At 68.4% G+C, this 15,243-nt stretch overlaps 1 protein-coding gene across 4 annotated transcripts in view; it reads left to right on the forward strand.

Moving 5' to 3' along the window:
- The first annotated feature begins 280 nt into the window (after nucleotides 1-280).
- Nucleotides 281-15,243, forward strand: part of FBRSL1 (fibrosin like 1) — a 37,960-nt gene continuing 22,997 nt past the window's right edge. For all 4 annotated transcript variants that reach the window (XM_079762640.1, XM_079762637.1, XM_079762639.1 and 1 more), the window contains exons 1-4: nucleotides 281-938; nucleotides 6,914-7,111; nucleotides 13,439-13,543; nucleotides 15,040-15,075. In XM_079762640.1, coding sequence (XP_079618766.1) covers nucleotides 660-938; nucleotides 6,914-7,111; nucleotides 13,439-13,543; nucleotides 15,040-15,075 — 618 coding nt within the window. In that variant the 5' untranslated portion in view covers nucleotides 281-659. The remainder of the gene's footprint in view (nucleotides 939-6,913; nucleotides 7,112-13,438; nucleotides 13,544-15,039; nucleotides 15,076-15,243) is intronic.

A 15,243-nucleotide genomic window follows, 5' to 3' on the forward strand; every position in this document is an offset into this window, starting at 1 on the left:
GAGGAGCGAGGGCGGGGCGGGGCCTAAAGGGGTTGGGCCTGGTCAGCCGGAGGCGGGGCTACGAGGCGCAGCCAGTGGCGCGCGGGCGGGGCGGGGCCTGGGCGGGGTGTGGCCGGAAGAGCGGAGCACAGCCTGGGCGGGGCCTAGAAGGGGCGTGTTCCGGGCGCCGCGGGGCTGGAAGGGACGTTCCCGGGCGGGCCGGGTCGAGGAGGGGCGTGTCCTGGGCGGGGCTCGCGCCGGGCCACTGGAGCGCCCACTTCCTCTGGCGCTGGCTGCCGGGCGGAAGTACGTCAGTTGTTATCAGCTCCAGTCCTCGCCGCTGCCGTCGCCGCCTCACGATCCCGGGCGCCTCATTCCGGCCCGCGCCCCGACGCCCACCCAGCCCGCCGCCCGCCGCGCATGGGGCGCGCCCCCGCGGAGGCGGCCCGCAGCCGCTGATCGCCGCCCGCCCCGCCGATGCGCGCGGCCGCCCGCTCCGAGGCGCCCAGGCCGCTCCGGGCCCAGGGCTGACGGCTCCCGCGCGGCATGCCCGGCCCGGCCCGCCGCCCGCCGCCGCCGCCCAGGGCCCCAGCCCGCGCGGCCCGCACCGAGCCCGGCGGCCACGCGTAGCGCAGCGGCAGCGGGAGCCCGACGGCGCGCCCGCAAGGTCACCGCGCGCCATGGAGGCCAAGGTCCGCCCGAGCCGGCGCTCGCGTGCGCAGCGGGACCGGGGCCGGCGCCGGGAGGCGGCCCGCGACGCCCGCGACCAGAGCGCCTCGTCGGGCGAGGAGCCCGAGCCCGGGCCCGGCAAGGAGAACGCGGGCCTGCCCCGCGCGCCCCCGCCCCGCGCCGCCGCCGCACGGCCCCCGCGCCGCCGCCGCCGCGAGTCCAGCTCGCAGGAGGAGGAGGTCATCGACGGCTTTGCCATCGCCAGCTTCAGCTCGCTCGAGGCCCTGGAGGTACGTGCGGCGGAGGGGGGGGGGGGCGGCGGGAAACCCCAGGCCTGGGGCGTCGCACACCCACCCCTTAGGGGCTCCCCGCGCGCCCCGGCAGCCTGCGGTGGGTGCAGGGGGTGTTCGTGTCTCGAGCTGCTGGGGAGAAACATCTCTCCATCCAAGAGGGGGGCCGTCGGGCTGCACAATCGGACCTTTTGGCAATTGTTTCTCGTGATCAAAGTATCACTTCATTGGGCTCCGGATGTGCTGGGGAGGCGCAGCCGCTGGACTTGGTGGGGCGGCGATAAAATGGATACTTGGAGGTTCTTCCTGTCCTCCCTCCCCCTCGAGGCTTCTGTTTGGACGGAGGGGGGGGGGGTCACCTCTCAGACCTCTCTTCGCCGGCTACACTGTTAATAGGATGACAACAAATAGTGCTTGTCTGGCTGCCTTGTCACGGACAATATTTGCTGAGCAAATACTGCCCTGCTTGCCCGAGTCCAGGTGAGTGGAGAGGGACATGAATACTGTCAGGGAGCTGGCGAGGGGGGGCGGGGTGCAGGGAGCTGCCATCTCCTCTCCTAGGAATGGCCTGGGTAGGCATGCTGGCCCAGTCCAGGGAGCCTCCAGCCAGCGCCCCCACCCTCAGCACTTATTTTGAGGGACCAGCATCTGCTGGGCTTGGGGTCCCAGGGATCACTCCGTGAACAGCTCCCATCCTTTTCCTGGAGCTTGGGGGTTGGTGGGCCTGTGAGCCCCAGTAGGGGAGGTGCCCCCCCTCTCCTTGGGGTCCGCCAGGCCTGTGCAAGCTCAGGGTCAGGTGCTGGCCGCCAGGCTAGGTGGCTCAGGGACGGGCTTGCCGCTTTCTGTCTGGGCAGGGGATGCACGGAGGTGGGGCACGCCTGTCGGAGCGAACCACACAGCCGTGGGGTGCGCCGTCCTGCCTGTGTGGTGTGGTGTGGTGTGGTGGCAGTGCCCGGCGGTGTCCTGGGAAGTGCTTTCTGCCTTCATCCAAGCCAGCCCCCCTCCCCCCCCCCCCCGCTGCAGCCTCCGAGATGGGTCAGACACCCCCCTTCCAGCCGGCCTCTCCCGCCCGACACCGTCGCCCACCACCAGTCAGGGCCTTTTGGCTTCTGCCCGGGTCTGTGTGTCTGCCGGCCCCTCTGCCCACGTCGAAGTTTGGCACCTTCAGGCCTCTGAGCAGGTGTCCCTGGAGGGGCCGCCTTCCTCCCTCCACTGGACCCCGTGACTTCACAGGCTCTCCTTCCTCTGGGTCCGCTCTCTGGCTCTCTGCTTTGTGGTTGTCCCCCCGGAACGTGTGAGCAGGCACCACTCTGCCTTGTGCAGCCCCTGTGGGGTCCCCGTGCACATTTGTGGGGTCATCGAGGGGACAGGCGAGAGGAGAAACCGAGGTTTGGGAAGGCTGTCCTGATCCTAAGGTCCATCGGCGTGCCCGGTGACACGAGCCTGGGGGGTCCCTGCGATGCCCCCCCCCCCCCGCCTCCGGGCACTGAAAGTGCAGCCTTGGGTTTGGGACGTCTGGGCTCCCAGCAGCCAGCAGGTCACAGAGGGAGGAGCCTGCTCTGTGTCACTCCGGCGGGCGTCCCCTTCTGAGCCAGGGAGGGGCCCGCCCGCCTTGGAAAGTCCGGGGCTTCTGTGGGAGCCTAGATTGGCGCTCTGGTTGGTAGACTGGCACTCTGGTGGGGCCTCCTTTTTGTCAAAGTGGAGTGGTTCTCCCCGACATCGTAGCCAGCATGCGGTGGATGTGTGCTCCAGCAGTGTCTGTGCCCGCCTCTCCCCCTGCACCCATAGGTCTACTAAGGCCTGAGGCCCTGAGTCAAGGCCCCAGCCTGTCTGGCTCCAAGCTCTGCCCACGGGGACGTACCAAACCTCAGGTGTGGACCCGCTCAGGAGGTGGGTCCCTCGAAGAGAAGAGGGTCCGTTTCCCTAGGGCCCTTCCTGTGTCCTGAGGATGCAGGCCCCACCCCCCTGCAGCCCAAACAGACTCCCTATCCCTCTTCCCTCTGCCCCTCTGTGTCCCGGACACACACCCCTACCCCGTGCTCAAGACAGTCCCCACAACTCTGTTCACCTGTGTCTGCCCCGAAGGGAGACCGAGACCCCTGTGCCTGCCTCGGGTGGGGGGCTGAGAGGATCCCCATGTCTGTCAGTACCGCAGCCCAGCGGGGAGTCCATCGGGTGGCAGTATTGTTGGCTGAGGAGGGGGCCCAGGTGTGGCCTGACTTAGGGCGTGTCTGAGGCCCTGGGGACACAGGGCTGGGAGAGTGGGGAGCTGGGATTGGGCCCCACCAGCCAGTGTGTTGGAAGCCCACGCTGTGGGAGCCTTGATCTGGGGGGGCCATGTGCCCAGCCCACTCCTCCCACGGGCACGGGGCTGAGACCACGCGACGGCCAGGCTCAGTGAGGAGAGCTGGTGGTGGAGAAGCCGGTGCACCTGCTCTTCAGATGGGGAAACTGAGGCCAGAGAGGGCGAGCTCTTGGTAACCATGGCCCCGCGGCCCGGGTGGTGCCCGCGCTGACCGTGGGTTGGGGTTCCTGCACGCCACCGTCTCCTGTTTTGTGGGTCAGCACCTGATGTGGGGGAAATGAGTCGGGGAGCAGGAGGATGCTGGCCGTCGGCCGAGAGGGCGCTGTCCTCGCTCCCACTTTGTAGAGGAGGGAGCCGAGGTGAGGTGCTGGTCCAGGGCCCACCCTCTGCAGCCTGGTCCACAAAACCATGACCTCTGCTCCCTGGGCATGGGCTCATCTTCCGGGCGGTCTGGGGGAGGGGTCTGGGCTGGGCAGGTGGAGGGTCCTGACAAGCCCGCAGATGCCACAGCAGGTGCCCGGCTGCCTGGGCTGCTGCCTGGTCTCTGGGAAGGGCTGCCCCTCGGCACCACGGGCGTTCACACGGGTCTGCAGGCCCCCCAGTCACCACACATTCATCGTGGGTGGTGGGCGCGCAGAGCGGACGCTCCCGAGGTGGCACCTCGCGGCTGTGGCCCTGTGTCTGCTGGCTGCTCGTCCCCACCCCGGGCTCAGGTGTCTTGCGCCCCATGCACGTGGGCAGGGACCACCTCCTGTACCCCAGCCCCTCCTCTGCTCCACCATGGCAGGGTGTCGCAGGCCTCGGTTTCCCTGTCTACCTGTCCGTGCTCCCCAGCACCCGAGGCAGGGGGTGCAGAGCTGTCAGTCTCCCCTTCCTTCCCTCTGCTGAGTGCCCGGAGGCATCAGGTGCCTGGGAGTTGGCCTGGAGGCCGAGCGTCCTGGGGAGGGGGGTCCCCAGGCAGGGTTTTGGTAAGTGGGGAGGCAGTCGCCCTTCTGAGAGGTGGTGCAGGTCCGCCCGCCCAGGGTCTGTGCGGTCTGCTGACCTGGCCCCCGTGTTCCACTGGTTCCTGAGGGGTTGCTGCCCCACCTCGTTCGTACCTGGGCAGTTTGTAGGGTTCCCCATAGGTTCTGGCAGCTCCCTGGTGGCCACCTTCTCGTGTCCTGTGGCCCCAGTGGTGCCCGTCCCCTCTGGAGGGCTCTCCCCTCGATGTGGGTGCATCTATCATGGGGACTCTCACGCCTGGAAGCTTCTGGGCCGTCACCTGTGGGGACGTCGGGCCTGCCAGCCAGGGGCTGTCCTGTAGCTGGGGTTTGGGCACAGCTGGTCTGCGGTTGCATTGTGTTTGGGGGTCCTGTGTCCTGGAGTAGTGGGGTGCAGGGGCACCATCAGCCCCTCCACAGGGGACAGAGTCAGGTCCCGGGTTCAGCCACCTGTGGTTCCAGTTAGAGATGCTGTCGCAGGGGCAGGCAGGTGGTGAGAGGGAGACCGTGGGACCAGCTGCTGGGAGCAGGGTCCGCAGAGCGGCCGCCGGGAGGCCCCCCTGAGGTGGGAGCCGCCTGTGAGCTGGCGGGTGGCGAAGCCTGAGCCGCTCCCTCGCGACCCCTGGCAGCCCTACCCGGCTGTGGCTGGGATGGTCTGGTGCCTCCCTGGGGCCTGTCCACGGTGGCCCTGGGGCAGGCCGTGCTCCTGTGTGCTGGTGTGGCTTGGGAAGGGCGTGCTCCGTCCTCCCTACTCGCTGAGCATTTATTGAGACCAACCACGCCAGGCCCAGTGCCTCTGTGGGACTTGCCCCGGGCAGGGGAGCAGACAGGTGGCTCAGCCGGCGGGTGCCTGACGAGGCTGGCAGGACGGGGGGGGGTGGGGGGGCACTGAGGACAGTGGAGCTGTGAGGCCTGTGACCCCAGTTCACAGCTGCTTCTGCTCCTCCCACCTGCTCTGGCCTGGTTTCCTTCTCTGAGCTGGTCCCGTGTTCTTTCTCTTTGTCCCCCGTCCTGGGACAGCACCCCAAGAGCCCCTCTGCCCCTGCCCCCCCCCCCCCCCCCCGTGGGCAGGGCAGGCTGTAGTCCCTCCTTCCCTCTGGGTGACGCCGAGCAGCAGCGGCCGCTGTGCAGGTCCCGGACGGAGGGGAGCCGGGCACGCTGCCTGGTGCAGTGAGGGGCGGGTGGAGGGGCGGGGTGTCCGGCAGGAGGCGGGGAGAGCAGAAAGTGGACCGAGGTGGGAACATTTCATCCCAGTCAAGTGTGGGTCGGGGGTGGCCCGGGTGGTCAGCCAGGGTCACAGTGACCATCTCCTGGGTGGGCAGCAGGAGACTGACCCGGGTGTATGAGGCAGGATCCAGAAGCTTCCGGGGCTGGGAGGCCTTCTGGGGGACGTCCTCGGGGACGGTGTGACATGGGACACCGCGCCAGTGGGTGAGGGAGCGCCTCCCAGGCAGGGGCCTTGCTGGGGCCAGTAGACGGGCCTGAAGGAGGTATGGGGCGAACTGTCCCGTCCCGCAGCGCGGCGCCGCACAGGGTCCCCGGGCCAGAACCAGGGGTCAGCGCCGTGTGGGGTGTTGGAAGTGCTTGTCCTGGATGCAGGGGGTCGGGGAGTTGGGCCAGGCAGAGGGAACCCCCCTCCTGGCTCCCAGTGGGTGTGGTGGGAGGGACCCGGCAAAAGTTGTGAGTAAAAGAGGAGGGTCCCCTTGTGGTGGCTGAGGGGCCTGGGCAATCTGAGGTCCCCCGATTTTAGCACCCCAAGTCCCACATCCTGGGAACCTGCTCAGTCCCAGGCAAACGGGAGAGGACCACATGGGGGGAACCCTGAGGGTCCTCTGTGCCCCAGGGGGCAGGTATCAAAGGGGGGCCGGACGTGGGGGCTGCGGTGGGAAGTGGGAGCCACAGGGATGCCGGCGCGGGGGGGGGGGGGGGGGAACAGCCGCACGAGGCCCTGGCACAGGGACTGAGCTCCTGAACCCAGTGGGAAGGGCGTCTAGGGCTCCTGGCCCCTAAAAGGAGGGGCTCCAGGCCTGGCTGTGTCCAGGGGTGGCATGTCCATCCCACAGGGCCTCCTCCCACAAAGGGCAGGGCGTGGAGAGGCAGTCCGATTCCAGGCATGGTGGGGTGCCCACGTGGCCAGAGGGGCGGGGGGCCTGGGCCCCAGGGAGGGGCATGGAGGGGTGTTTGCCACTGTGAACGACAGCTTCAGGGTTGGTTTGTGGGGTGCAGCTGGGAACGTTGGTGCTGTGTGGTGGTGATGCTTAGGCAGCTAAGCCATAAAGTGGCTACAGAGAACCAGCGGTTTCAGGGCAGCGGAGCCACCTGGGGCCCAGGAGGGTTCTGGGTGCAGGGCCTTCAGGGCGGGGCGTTGCCTCAGCCACTGGGGGTCGCGCACCGCTGTGCCGGTGCTGCCCACCGTGTAGGGTCGCTCTGCATTCGGGCATGGGTGCAGGGTCTGTGTGGTGGCATCTGCCTGTCGGTCAGGTGCGCCCACAGGTGTGATGACCCAGGTGGGCTGCAGAGGTAGATCTCTGGGCAGATGGTGCCTGGGCTCTGGGGCCCCACCTGGGCTTCCCTTCAGGGTCTCCTCATTGCTGCCTCTGTCACCTTCGGTGATGGTGGCAACAGGCAGTCCTGGAGCTGCAGTGTCCAGTGTCACTGCCAGTTAACTGCTCGCCCCGCCTCCCCCGCAGAAGGACATGGCCCTGAAGCCACAGGAGCGGAAGGAGAAATGGGAGCGGCGCCTCGCCAAGAAGCCCCGGGAGTCAGAAAACGGCCCGCCTGCAGAGCCCAGCGAGAACGGCCGGCCCCCGGAGGTGGGCAGCCCCGAGCAGGACCTGGAGCCCGCCTGCGACCGGGGGAGGAAAGTCCCGCTGCAGCCCGCCAAGCAGGTGAGCGTGCCCCCCACTCAGAGCCGTGGGCACCCGAGGGCCACACCAGCACCTGGACCCCGCCTGTCGGCATCTGGGCCTGCCGGGCTGCGTTCTGTCTTTGTCGGGCATGGGGTGTGGGCACAGGTGGACTGGTGCCCTCTGAGGCTGGATCCTGGGCTGAAGCCGGTGTGGGGGGCTGAGGGTGCACCTGATAGGCTGGCCCCGTCTCCCCATCGCGTCCGTCAGGCTCCGCCAACCACGGGGTGTCCACTGTGTCTGTGCCGCGTGGGGCCGGGCTCACTGCGGGGCTCCGTTGCTAACCCTGCGTGGAGCGCAGTGTCTGGGGCACTTGTGGCCGGTGGTCCTTGGTGGGGGGCTCTCTCCCAGCGAGCGAGCGAGCAGAGTGCAGGCTGTGCAGGTGCTCGGCACGCTGCCGCTCTTCCGGCTCGCTGTCCACGCCTTCTTCCAGGGAGGGTCTTCTCGGCGTGTCACGCTCTCACTCCCCTGGGGACTGGGCTGCTGGTGCGGGGCAGCATGTCTGGGCCGGGCTGGACGGGGGGTCGGCAGGCACACTGGCCCAGGTGGACACGTGCTCTTTCTTCCATGCAGGTGTGCTCCCCAGAAGGGGGGCCGATCCCAGCCAACCCCTGGGACCAGACCGGCCCGGCCCAGCGCCCGCAGCAGCAGCCGCCCAGCCAGCCCCAGGGGTCACTCCCAGCCCCGTGTCAGCGCTGCCAGCCCAGCCGGGCTCTCCCGGACCCCGGGCAGCCCTGCCAGCCCCAGCAGCCACCCCCGGGTCAGCGCAGCTTGCCCCAGCGGTCACTTCCGGGCCCAGGTCAGCCCTGCCGACCCCGGCGATCGCTTCTGGGCCCAGGTCAGTCCTGTCGGCCCCAGCAGCTGCCCCCAGCCCCAGATCAGCGCAGCCGGCCTCGGCGTACGCTCCTGGCTCCGCCCTCCAGGCCTCGGTGGTCACCCCTGGGTCCCAGGCAGCGCTGCCGGCCCCTGCGCTCCCCCCCGGCCCCCTGCCCCCTCTGCCGGCCCCTGCGGTCCCTCCCGGCCCCCTGCCCCCTCTGCTGCCCCCTGCGGTCCCTGCTGGCCCTCTGGCACCACTGCTGCTGCCCCACGTGGTCGTGCCTGGCCTCCTGTCTGCACAGCCAGCCCAGCAGGGCATCTTCGAGACAGTGGTGCGGGCCCCTCCAGTCCCTGCAGGCCCACTGCCCGCACTGCCAGCCCCCCCAGTCACCCCTCGTGCTGCGTCCCCGCCGCCGGCCCAGCTGCGCTCTCTCAGGCCAGTGCTGCTGCCCCTGGCAGGCGCTGCTCACCCCTTGCCAGCCCCGAAGGTCCCTCCTGGGTCAGCCTGGTCACCCGGGCCTCCATCAGCCCCAGCAATTGGTTGAGGCCCCAGAGAAGCATGGGCCCCCCGAATCTTCACTGCTGGGCCCCCGACAGCCGAGTCAACAGAAGCAGCCGCTCCTGGGCCCAGAGCAGAACTGCCAGCCCCCGCAGTCACTCCTGGGCCCGGGCCCACCCTATAAGCCCCGGCCGCTGCTCCCCATCCCCAAGCGCCCCTCGCTTCTGGGGGATCCTCCCCCGCCCCGCCGGCCACTCCTGGGGCCCCTGCGGCTTCGGCGGCGGTCCCTGTTGGACCTGGCCCTGGGCCGCCCCTGCTGGCCCCTGCGGTCACGACGGACTCGATCCTCCACCCGCTCAGCCCGCCAGGCCCCGTATGTGAGCCCAGGAGCCTGATGCCCGTTTGTCGGACCACCATCTGTGGCTCCCCTGGGCCGGGCTCCTGCCGCCCGAGCTGTGTTGCCGGACTGGTCTCCAGATGGCCGGGCTGTGTGCTGCCTTTGGCCCAGCAGAGGCGGAGCCCCAGGCAGGGCCACCACCGCCCAAGGCCTGCTACCCGCCCAAGGCCGCCTGCACCAGGAAGAGAGGAGAGGACCCGGTGTCTCCGGCCCCGCCCCATGCCTGCTCCGCTCCCCTGTGCGCTCTGCTGTGTGACTGACTCACATGCCCCTGGGAGGGGCTGTGGGGCTCCCTCTGTTTGTGCCTCTAAAATGCCACATGTCCTTGTACATTGAGTCTGTGCACGCCCCCCCAGGTGTGCAAGTATGTGTGTGAGCTGCAGGCCTCACCCAGGCCCCTCCCCTCTGGTCAGTGTGCATTCTACCCCCCCACCCCCCACCCCCCACCCCCCGCAGAATGTGGGTGCAGCCTCGCCCCGCCAGCCTCGCCTCCACCTCCGGGTCCTGTGACTGGAGGCGGAGAGTGCTCAGGGCCCTCTGGTCGAGTAGAAGCTGCTGCACGGAAGGTCCCCCGGGATCTGCCTCCACCCCAGTCGCCAGTCACTGAAGTGGGTCAGCCCCCACCCCAGCTCTGCACCAAGAGAGTCTCCAGGGCCCTGGTCCTCAGTGCCCTCCCAGTGCCCTCAATGCCCTCTTGCAGCCTTCCAGTTGCCCCAGACGCCCCCTGCTGGGCAGACCTCACACTACAGAGCTCTGCCTCTGCTGTCCCTGGCCCAGGGCAGGCCACCCCAGTGCGGGGGCTCCCGAAGGCCTGCAGCCGTCTGTCCGGGGAGTAGCATTGCCCCCGGGTGCCCTGGCCAGGCTCCCGCTCAGCCTCATGCCCCGGGTCCTGCCGTGACGGGGACATCTGTGCTGACCCACCCTCGGGGGCCCGGTCTCCAGGCCTCTCCCTCCCCATTTGCTCACGAGGACCCTGCCTGTGGGGGCCTGACCAGCGGGTGTGGGGTCCCCTAGTCCTCACTCAGGGCCTCCCAGAGACGCAGGGTTTATTTTTTGATTGAAGACAATAAAAAGTGCCGTGCCATTCTTACAGCAGCGTCGGCGTTTGTGACTTAACAGAGGAGCGTCCTGCCTGATTGTGCACCTGGGCTCCTCACACCCGGTGAACAGCGGGGATGGCGGGAGGGGCGCGTGGTGCGGCGCAGGGGTCTCCTCCCCATCCTTGCCCTCAGGACCCGGCTCTGCTGGCCTCTCCCTCAGCCCTGCACTGGACGGGGATTCAGGCATGTGTCCTGCCCTGGGCCCTGGGGGCCTGAGTGCCCTGCCCGGTTCATGCACCTCCTGCTGGCGCATCCCAAGGGGGGCCAGGACGGGTGTGGACCTTGCAGCCCCTGGGAGTGTCGGCCAGTTGTAGAGTGTGGGGCAGGGCCATGGGGACCCCAGCCAGGGCCGGGGCTGCCCCACTTCCATCTGGGCCACCCGCTGTGAGCCTGGGGTGGGCGGCCCTGTGTGATTGCAGGCTGAGAAAGGGCTGGGGTTCTGTTGGACCCCAGAGGGGCTTACAAACCCGTGACCCCACAGCTCTCTGGGTTCACAGGGCTGGGACCCTGGAGGATGCCACCTGGGAAGGCCCACTTGCCGCGGGGGGGGGGGGGGGGGGGCTGGGCTGCACACACCTGTCCTGGGGCCCCTGCTGGTGCTGTGGGGCCTGCAGGCCCTGCGGGCAGTCTGGAAGCGGGCTCTCCTGTGGATTGGCCACTAGGAGACGTTGGAAGGTAAACTAATTTCTGAGCCACCTTCTTGGCCACAGGACACAGCTGGGAGGTGGGTGGAGGCTTGGGCTCTGGCCGATGAGCTGTCCCAAGGTTGGGTGGGGGTGGGGGCCACCTCGTGCGGGAAGTGAGGATGGATGAGTCTTCGAGGGGTGTCTTGGAGGTCTGGGGGAGGCCCCTGCTGCCCCAGGGATGCCTTGGATGGAGCCTGGGTGCCCGCTCCATGCCCCGTCTGCAGGTGCAGTGCCGGCCCGCTGTGGCTGCGCTGTCAGGTGGAAGGGGGTGTCCACGTAGGACCCTGGAGGCTGCACGGAGATGGAGTTTACCATGCAGGGCCCACTAAGGAGACCCCTTGGGGTTCCCAGGGGGCAGGCATGAGCATGGGTCTGAGAGGTGGGTCCCCCTGAAACACCCTCCAGGCTGGGGGGGAACCCCAGGAGGAGCTTGTCTTATGAGCTCGGGGGTGCCCTCGTGTGGGCTCCGCGTCCGGTGAATGCCCATCACTGCCCGCAAGTCCTGCCCTTCGTTTGATAAACACCAGAGGGCCCCCTCGCTGCGGAGTTTTTCCTCCCAGGTCCTGGTACCCAGACTGCCGGCCAGCCGGGCCTCTGTGCCAGACACCGGCCGGCCTCCTCCCTGGACAGGGGCTGACCCTGACCCTAACACAGAGACACCCCGCGGGTCACCAAAGCCCGGCTGTTGTGAGGGAGATAGTGCCACATCCAGCCCCGCCCTTGCCCGAGGGAGCTGGCAGGAAGTCTGCCCGGGGGCTGGGTGGGAGCCTGAGACGGCACCGCCTGAGCCCTGGAGGGTCTCAGGGCCCCGTTACTGGCTGCTCTGAGGTTCCGGCCCCTCGGCAGTTAGAGCCCTGCTGTCCTGTCCCCCTACCCCCTTATCCCCCTGCCCCCCTGCTCCCCGCACAGCAGCCTCCCGTCCCGGCCTCCTCGCTGGGTGCCCATCTCCCGCCCTGAGGCTCCTCTGAGGAGCCCATTGGTTCTGGGAAGTTCCTTCCGCCCTCAGTCAGGGTCAAGTCCCGAGTCCCACCCCCACCCCACAAGGCTCTTCGTGGCCTGACCTCCCTCCCCGCCTGCCCTCCTCTGCCTTCCCGGGGCTGACTCACCTGTGGTTCCGCTCCCGTGCCCTCCGCACACCTCCAGGCCCTCCCTGCCCTGGGTGCTGACTGCCCCATTTCTCACCTGCACCCCCACCAGCCCTGGAACCCCGAGCCTCAAGCCTCGCTGAGGACAGGGCGGTGGCCATGGGAGAGTTCTGGGTGCGAGTCGGCCCTTCCGTGCTCCTCCCCACATCCGTCGGCCGTGTCAGCTTGTCTGCCGTGTTTGGGGTTTTCTGATCATAAGACAGTTGCCAGATGGGCTGGTAGAGTCCTTCCGGAACAGGGGTCCTCAAACTACGGCCCGCGGGCCACGTGCGGCCCGCCGAGGACATTTATCCGGCCCGCCGGGTGTTTTTGCCGCCGCTGCCTGTCCTGCTTAGCAGCCGACTCGCCCCGGGCCCGCAGTGCGCATGTGTGGAATGTGCGCCGCGCTCTCCGACTCCCCTCCTTCTCTCTGGGGGACAGTGAACTGGCCGCCTGTTTAAAAAGTTTGAGGACCCCTGTTCCAGAAGGTTCCCACCCGTGACACGGGCTGGCTGTGTGGCCTTGGGCGACTCAGCCCCCAGCACCTCGGCTTTGTCACCTGCAGGATGGGGTCATGCCGTTCCTCCCGCAGGACTAGTGAGTGGATTTAAAATCTCAGCACCACGCGGGGTGCTGGGCTCCTATGAACTGAGTGGTTCCTGCCCCAGCCCCTCCTCACGCGGGAGGCAGCTGGGGGCTGGCGATGGGCTCCGGTTTCTCTGTGATGCCTGCTGTCCCGGTGTGCCACCCTGTGCGGGCTGTGGGACGTGGGCAGCTCTGGGACGGGTCGCCACCGCCTCCGTCAGACTCTCCGAGGGGGGTTTGGCCTCTGCGTGAGCCCGACATCACGGTGGAAGCAGACAAAGCTGAGGGACAGGGGGGAGGCCGGGCGGGCGGGAGGCGATGGGACCAGGACACGGAGCTGGACACAAGGCCATGTGGCTTCCTGGGCGTGGGAGGGTGAGGGTCGGGGGCTGGGATGTGGGTCGTGTCCCCACAGCTTTGTGAGGTTAGAGTTATTTCCAAGTAAAAGGAAAAGTGCGAGCCCGGCTGGTGGCTCAGGGGTTGAGCATCAACCTATGAACCAGGAGGTGAGGGTTCAGCTCTGGTCAAGGCACATGCAGGGGTAGCAGGCTCGATCCCCAGTGTGGGGCCTGCGGGAGGCAGCCAGCCAGTGATTCTCTCGCATCACTGATGTTCCTCTCTCTCTCCCTCTCCTCTCCCTTCCTCCCCGAAATCAATACAAACACATAAACTCCACGGACCTCTGCTCCTCCCGTGAGCTGGGCACGAGGTGTCCAGGAGGCTTTTGTGTGAGGAGCAGGAGCCGCCGCAGGTGACAGGACAGCACAGAGCGGCTGAGTAATGGCCCTGGTCACACAGCCTGAGGCCAGCCTGGGGCCGTGGGGGGTCTGAGCGAGGGGAGGAGTTGCCACTTGGCTTGGTGTAGGGAAGGGGGTGTGGCAGCCACTGGGGGGGGGGGGGGCAGAGCCAGCTTCAGACGCCTGTCCTTGAGCCTCGTGTCTGCTGGGCGTCTGCTTCCCGTCTGGGCTCCACACAGCTGGGCAGCTGGCCCCTCCCTGGCGCCCCCTCGGGCGGAGCTGGGGCCTGACCCTGACGGCCCCCCTCCCCGCAGTGGGCGGTGCAGGGGCTCAGGCTGCTTGCTGAGCCCTCTCTCTGTCCCCAGGTGAAGGCTGCCCTGTCCAGAGGGGGCGACCGCCACAGCGAGGACGAGGGCTTCCGCGAAGCCACCAGCTCCCGGCTCAGCGCCTCCCGGGACCAGCTCAGCGACGTGAGTACCCAGACGCACGGAGCCTGGGCAGCCTTCCTTCTGCAGACCGGCCAGCCGCTCAGAAAACAGCTTCTCACTCACCAGGGCTCTGCCAGGAGGGAGGACCGAGGCTGGTGGGAGCCGGTGTAGCTGTGTGGCGGGTGGGGGTCGGCCGGGGGCCCTCTGTCCAGCGGCAGGCACAGGCTGGGCACTCGGGTGGCAGGACTGGTCTGGAGGCAGGGGCTCTGGGAGCGAAATGGCTGGGACTTGGGGTGGTGGGCAGGGGTGGCCGCTGGCCGCAGCCTGATGCTGAGGTGGCCTGAGTCTGAGACGCCTTCGCTGTCCTGGAAGGAGGTTCCTGAGCTCAGGGCCCTGGAGGTGGGAGGGGCCTGGGACCCCGTGAGGGGCTGACCCGGGATTTGGCCAGCGATGGGGAGACCAGACCAGGCGGCCCTTACCACAGGGGTTTCGGGTCCCAGAGCGTGGAGGAAAGGCTAGGAGTAGGGGTGGGGTTTCTGGGGGAGGGTCCCTAGGGAGGGAGGGGCCCTAGTGGAGGCCCAGACTGGACCCCCAGCTGCAGGCGTGACTGCCCTGGAGGCTGAAGGAGTGAGTTGTCCTCATTATCATTTAAATGGAGGCCTGGGGAGCGCCTGATTGCCTGCTCGGTCTTTCCCACAAGATGGGAAATAGGCCAGTAATTGTCGGCCACCGGCCGCCCTAGTTCCAGCTCTACGTGTCGGCCTGGAGGCAGGAAGTGGACTCTGGGCAGGAGGTAGGGCTGCCGGGGTGAACTGTGCCCAGCAGGGACCCCAGGAGCCGAGTGAGGACCTGGCAGGGTCTGCCTGGGGAGGGGGGTCCCACAGCGGCAGCCCAGGCTGGACGGGTCCCTGTGCAGAAGGGAGCACTCGGCTCAGTGCCAGTGTGCTCTGGGCCCTGGTCTGCGGGTCCCCCCTGAGCCCCATCCCGCCAGCCTGTGCCTGGGGGCCTCCTGTGAGGCAGGGGTGAGACCCACCTCCGAAGCACTTCCTCCCACGGCCTCCAGGCCACAGCTCACCCTGAAAGCCTTCCCGCGCCTCCCCCCCCCCCCCCCCCCCCCGTCTCTGAGAGGCAGGCACAGAGGGGTGTCCCCTAAGGCAAGTGGCCCTGGGAGGGTGGGCCCCATGAGGACAGAGCCACGTTGGAACTCAGGACCCTTTTCGGGGCGACACCTGGCTCAGTGGAGGGATTGGGGCTCTGCCGCCTCTGTGTTGAGGTGATGGCTGTGCCCCATCCAGGTCTCCGGGCGAAGGTCCGAATGGGGTCCTGGGTCTGAGGCTCAGCTGTGTCCTCGGTCCTGACCCCGAACCCATGGTTCCCGCCGGGGCCCGGGGTGTGGTCTCTGGGTCACGGCACCTACGCCCAGGGACAGGGGTGCCCTGACCGTTCAGACGGGGCCCACGGGTGGGCCTCAGAGGGCGGGTGGTGGCAGGGCTGCGACCATGGTTACCCTGGTTACGGCTGTCCTCTTCCTTCCGCAGAGCTCAGCGCAGGCCGTGTCGGGCAGAGGCTATTCCGTAAGTCCCCCCATCCCCCCATTACCCCCCCTGTCCCCCCACCCTCTGTCCCTCTCCTGCATGTCCTGTCCCCTCCGAGCCCCCATCTGCACCCTGCCCGGGGCGGACCCAGGGGGTCTTGCTGGCAGAGCTGGCCCGAAGGGGGTGTGCACGGGGCTGGAGATGGGC

Source organism: Cnephaeus nilssonii (genome assembly GCF_951640355.1).
Source record: "Cnephaeus nilssonii genome assembly, chromosome: 22".
NCBI lineage: Eukaryota > Metazoa > Chordata > Mammalia > Chiroptera > Vespertilionidae > Cnephaeus > Cnephaeus nilssonii.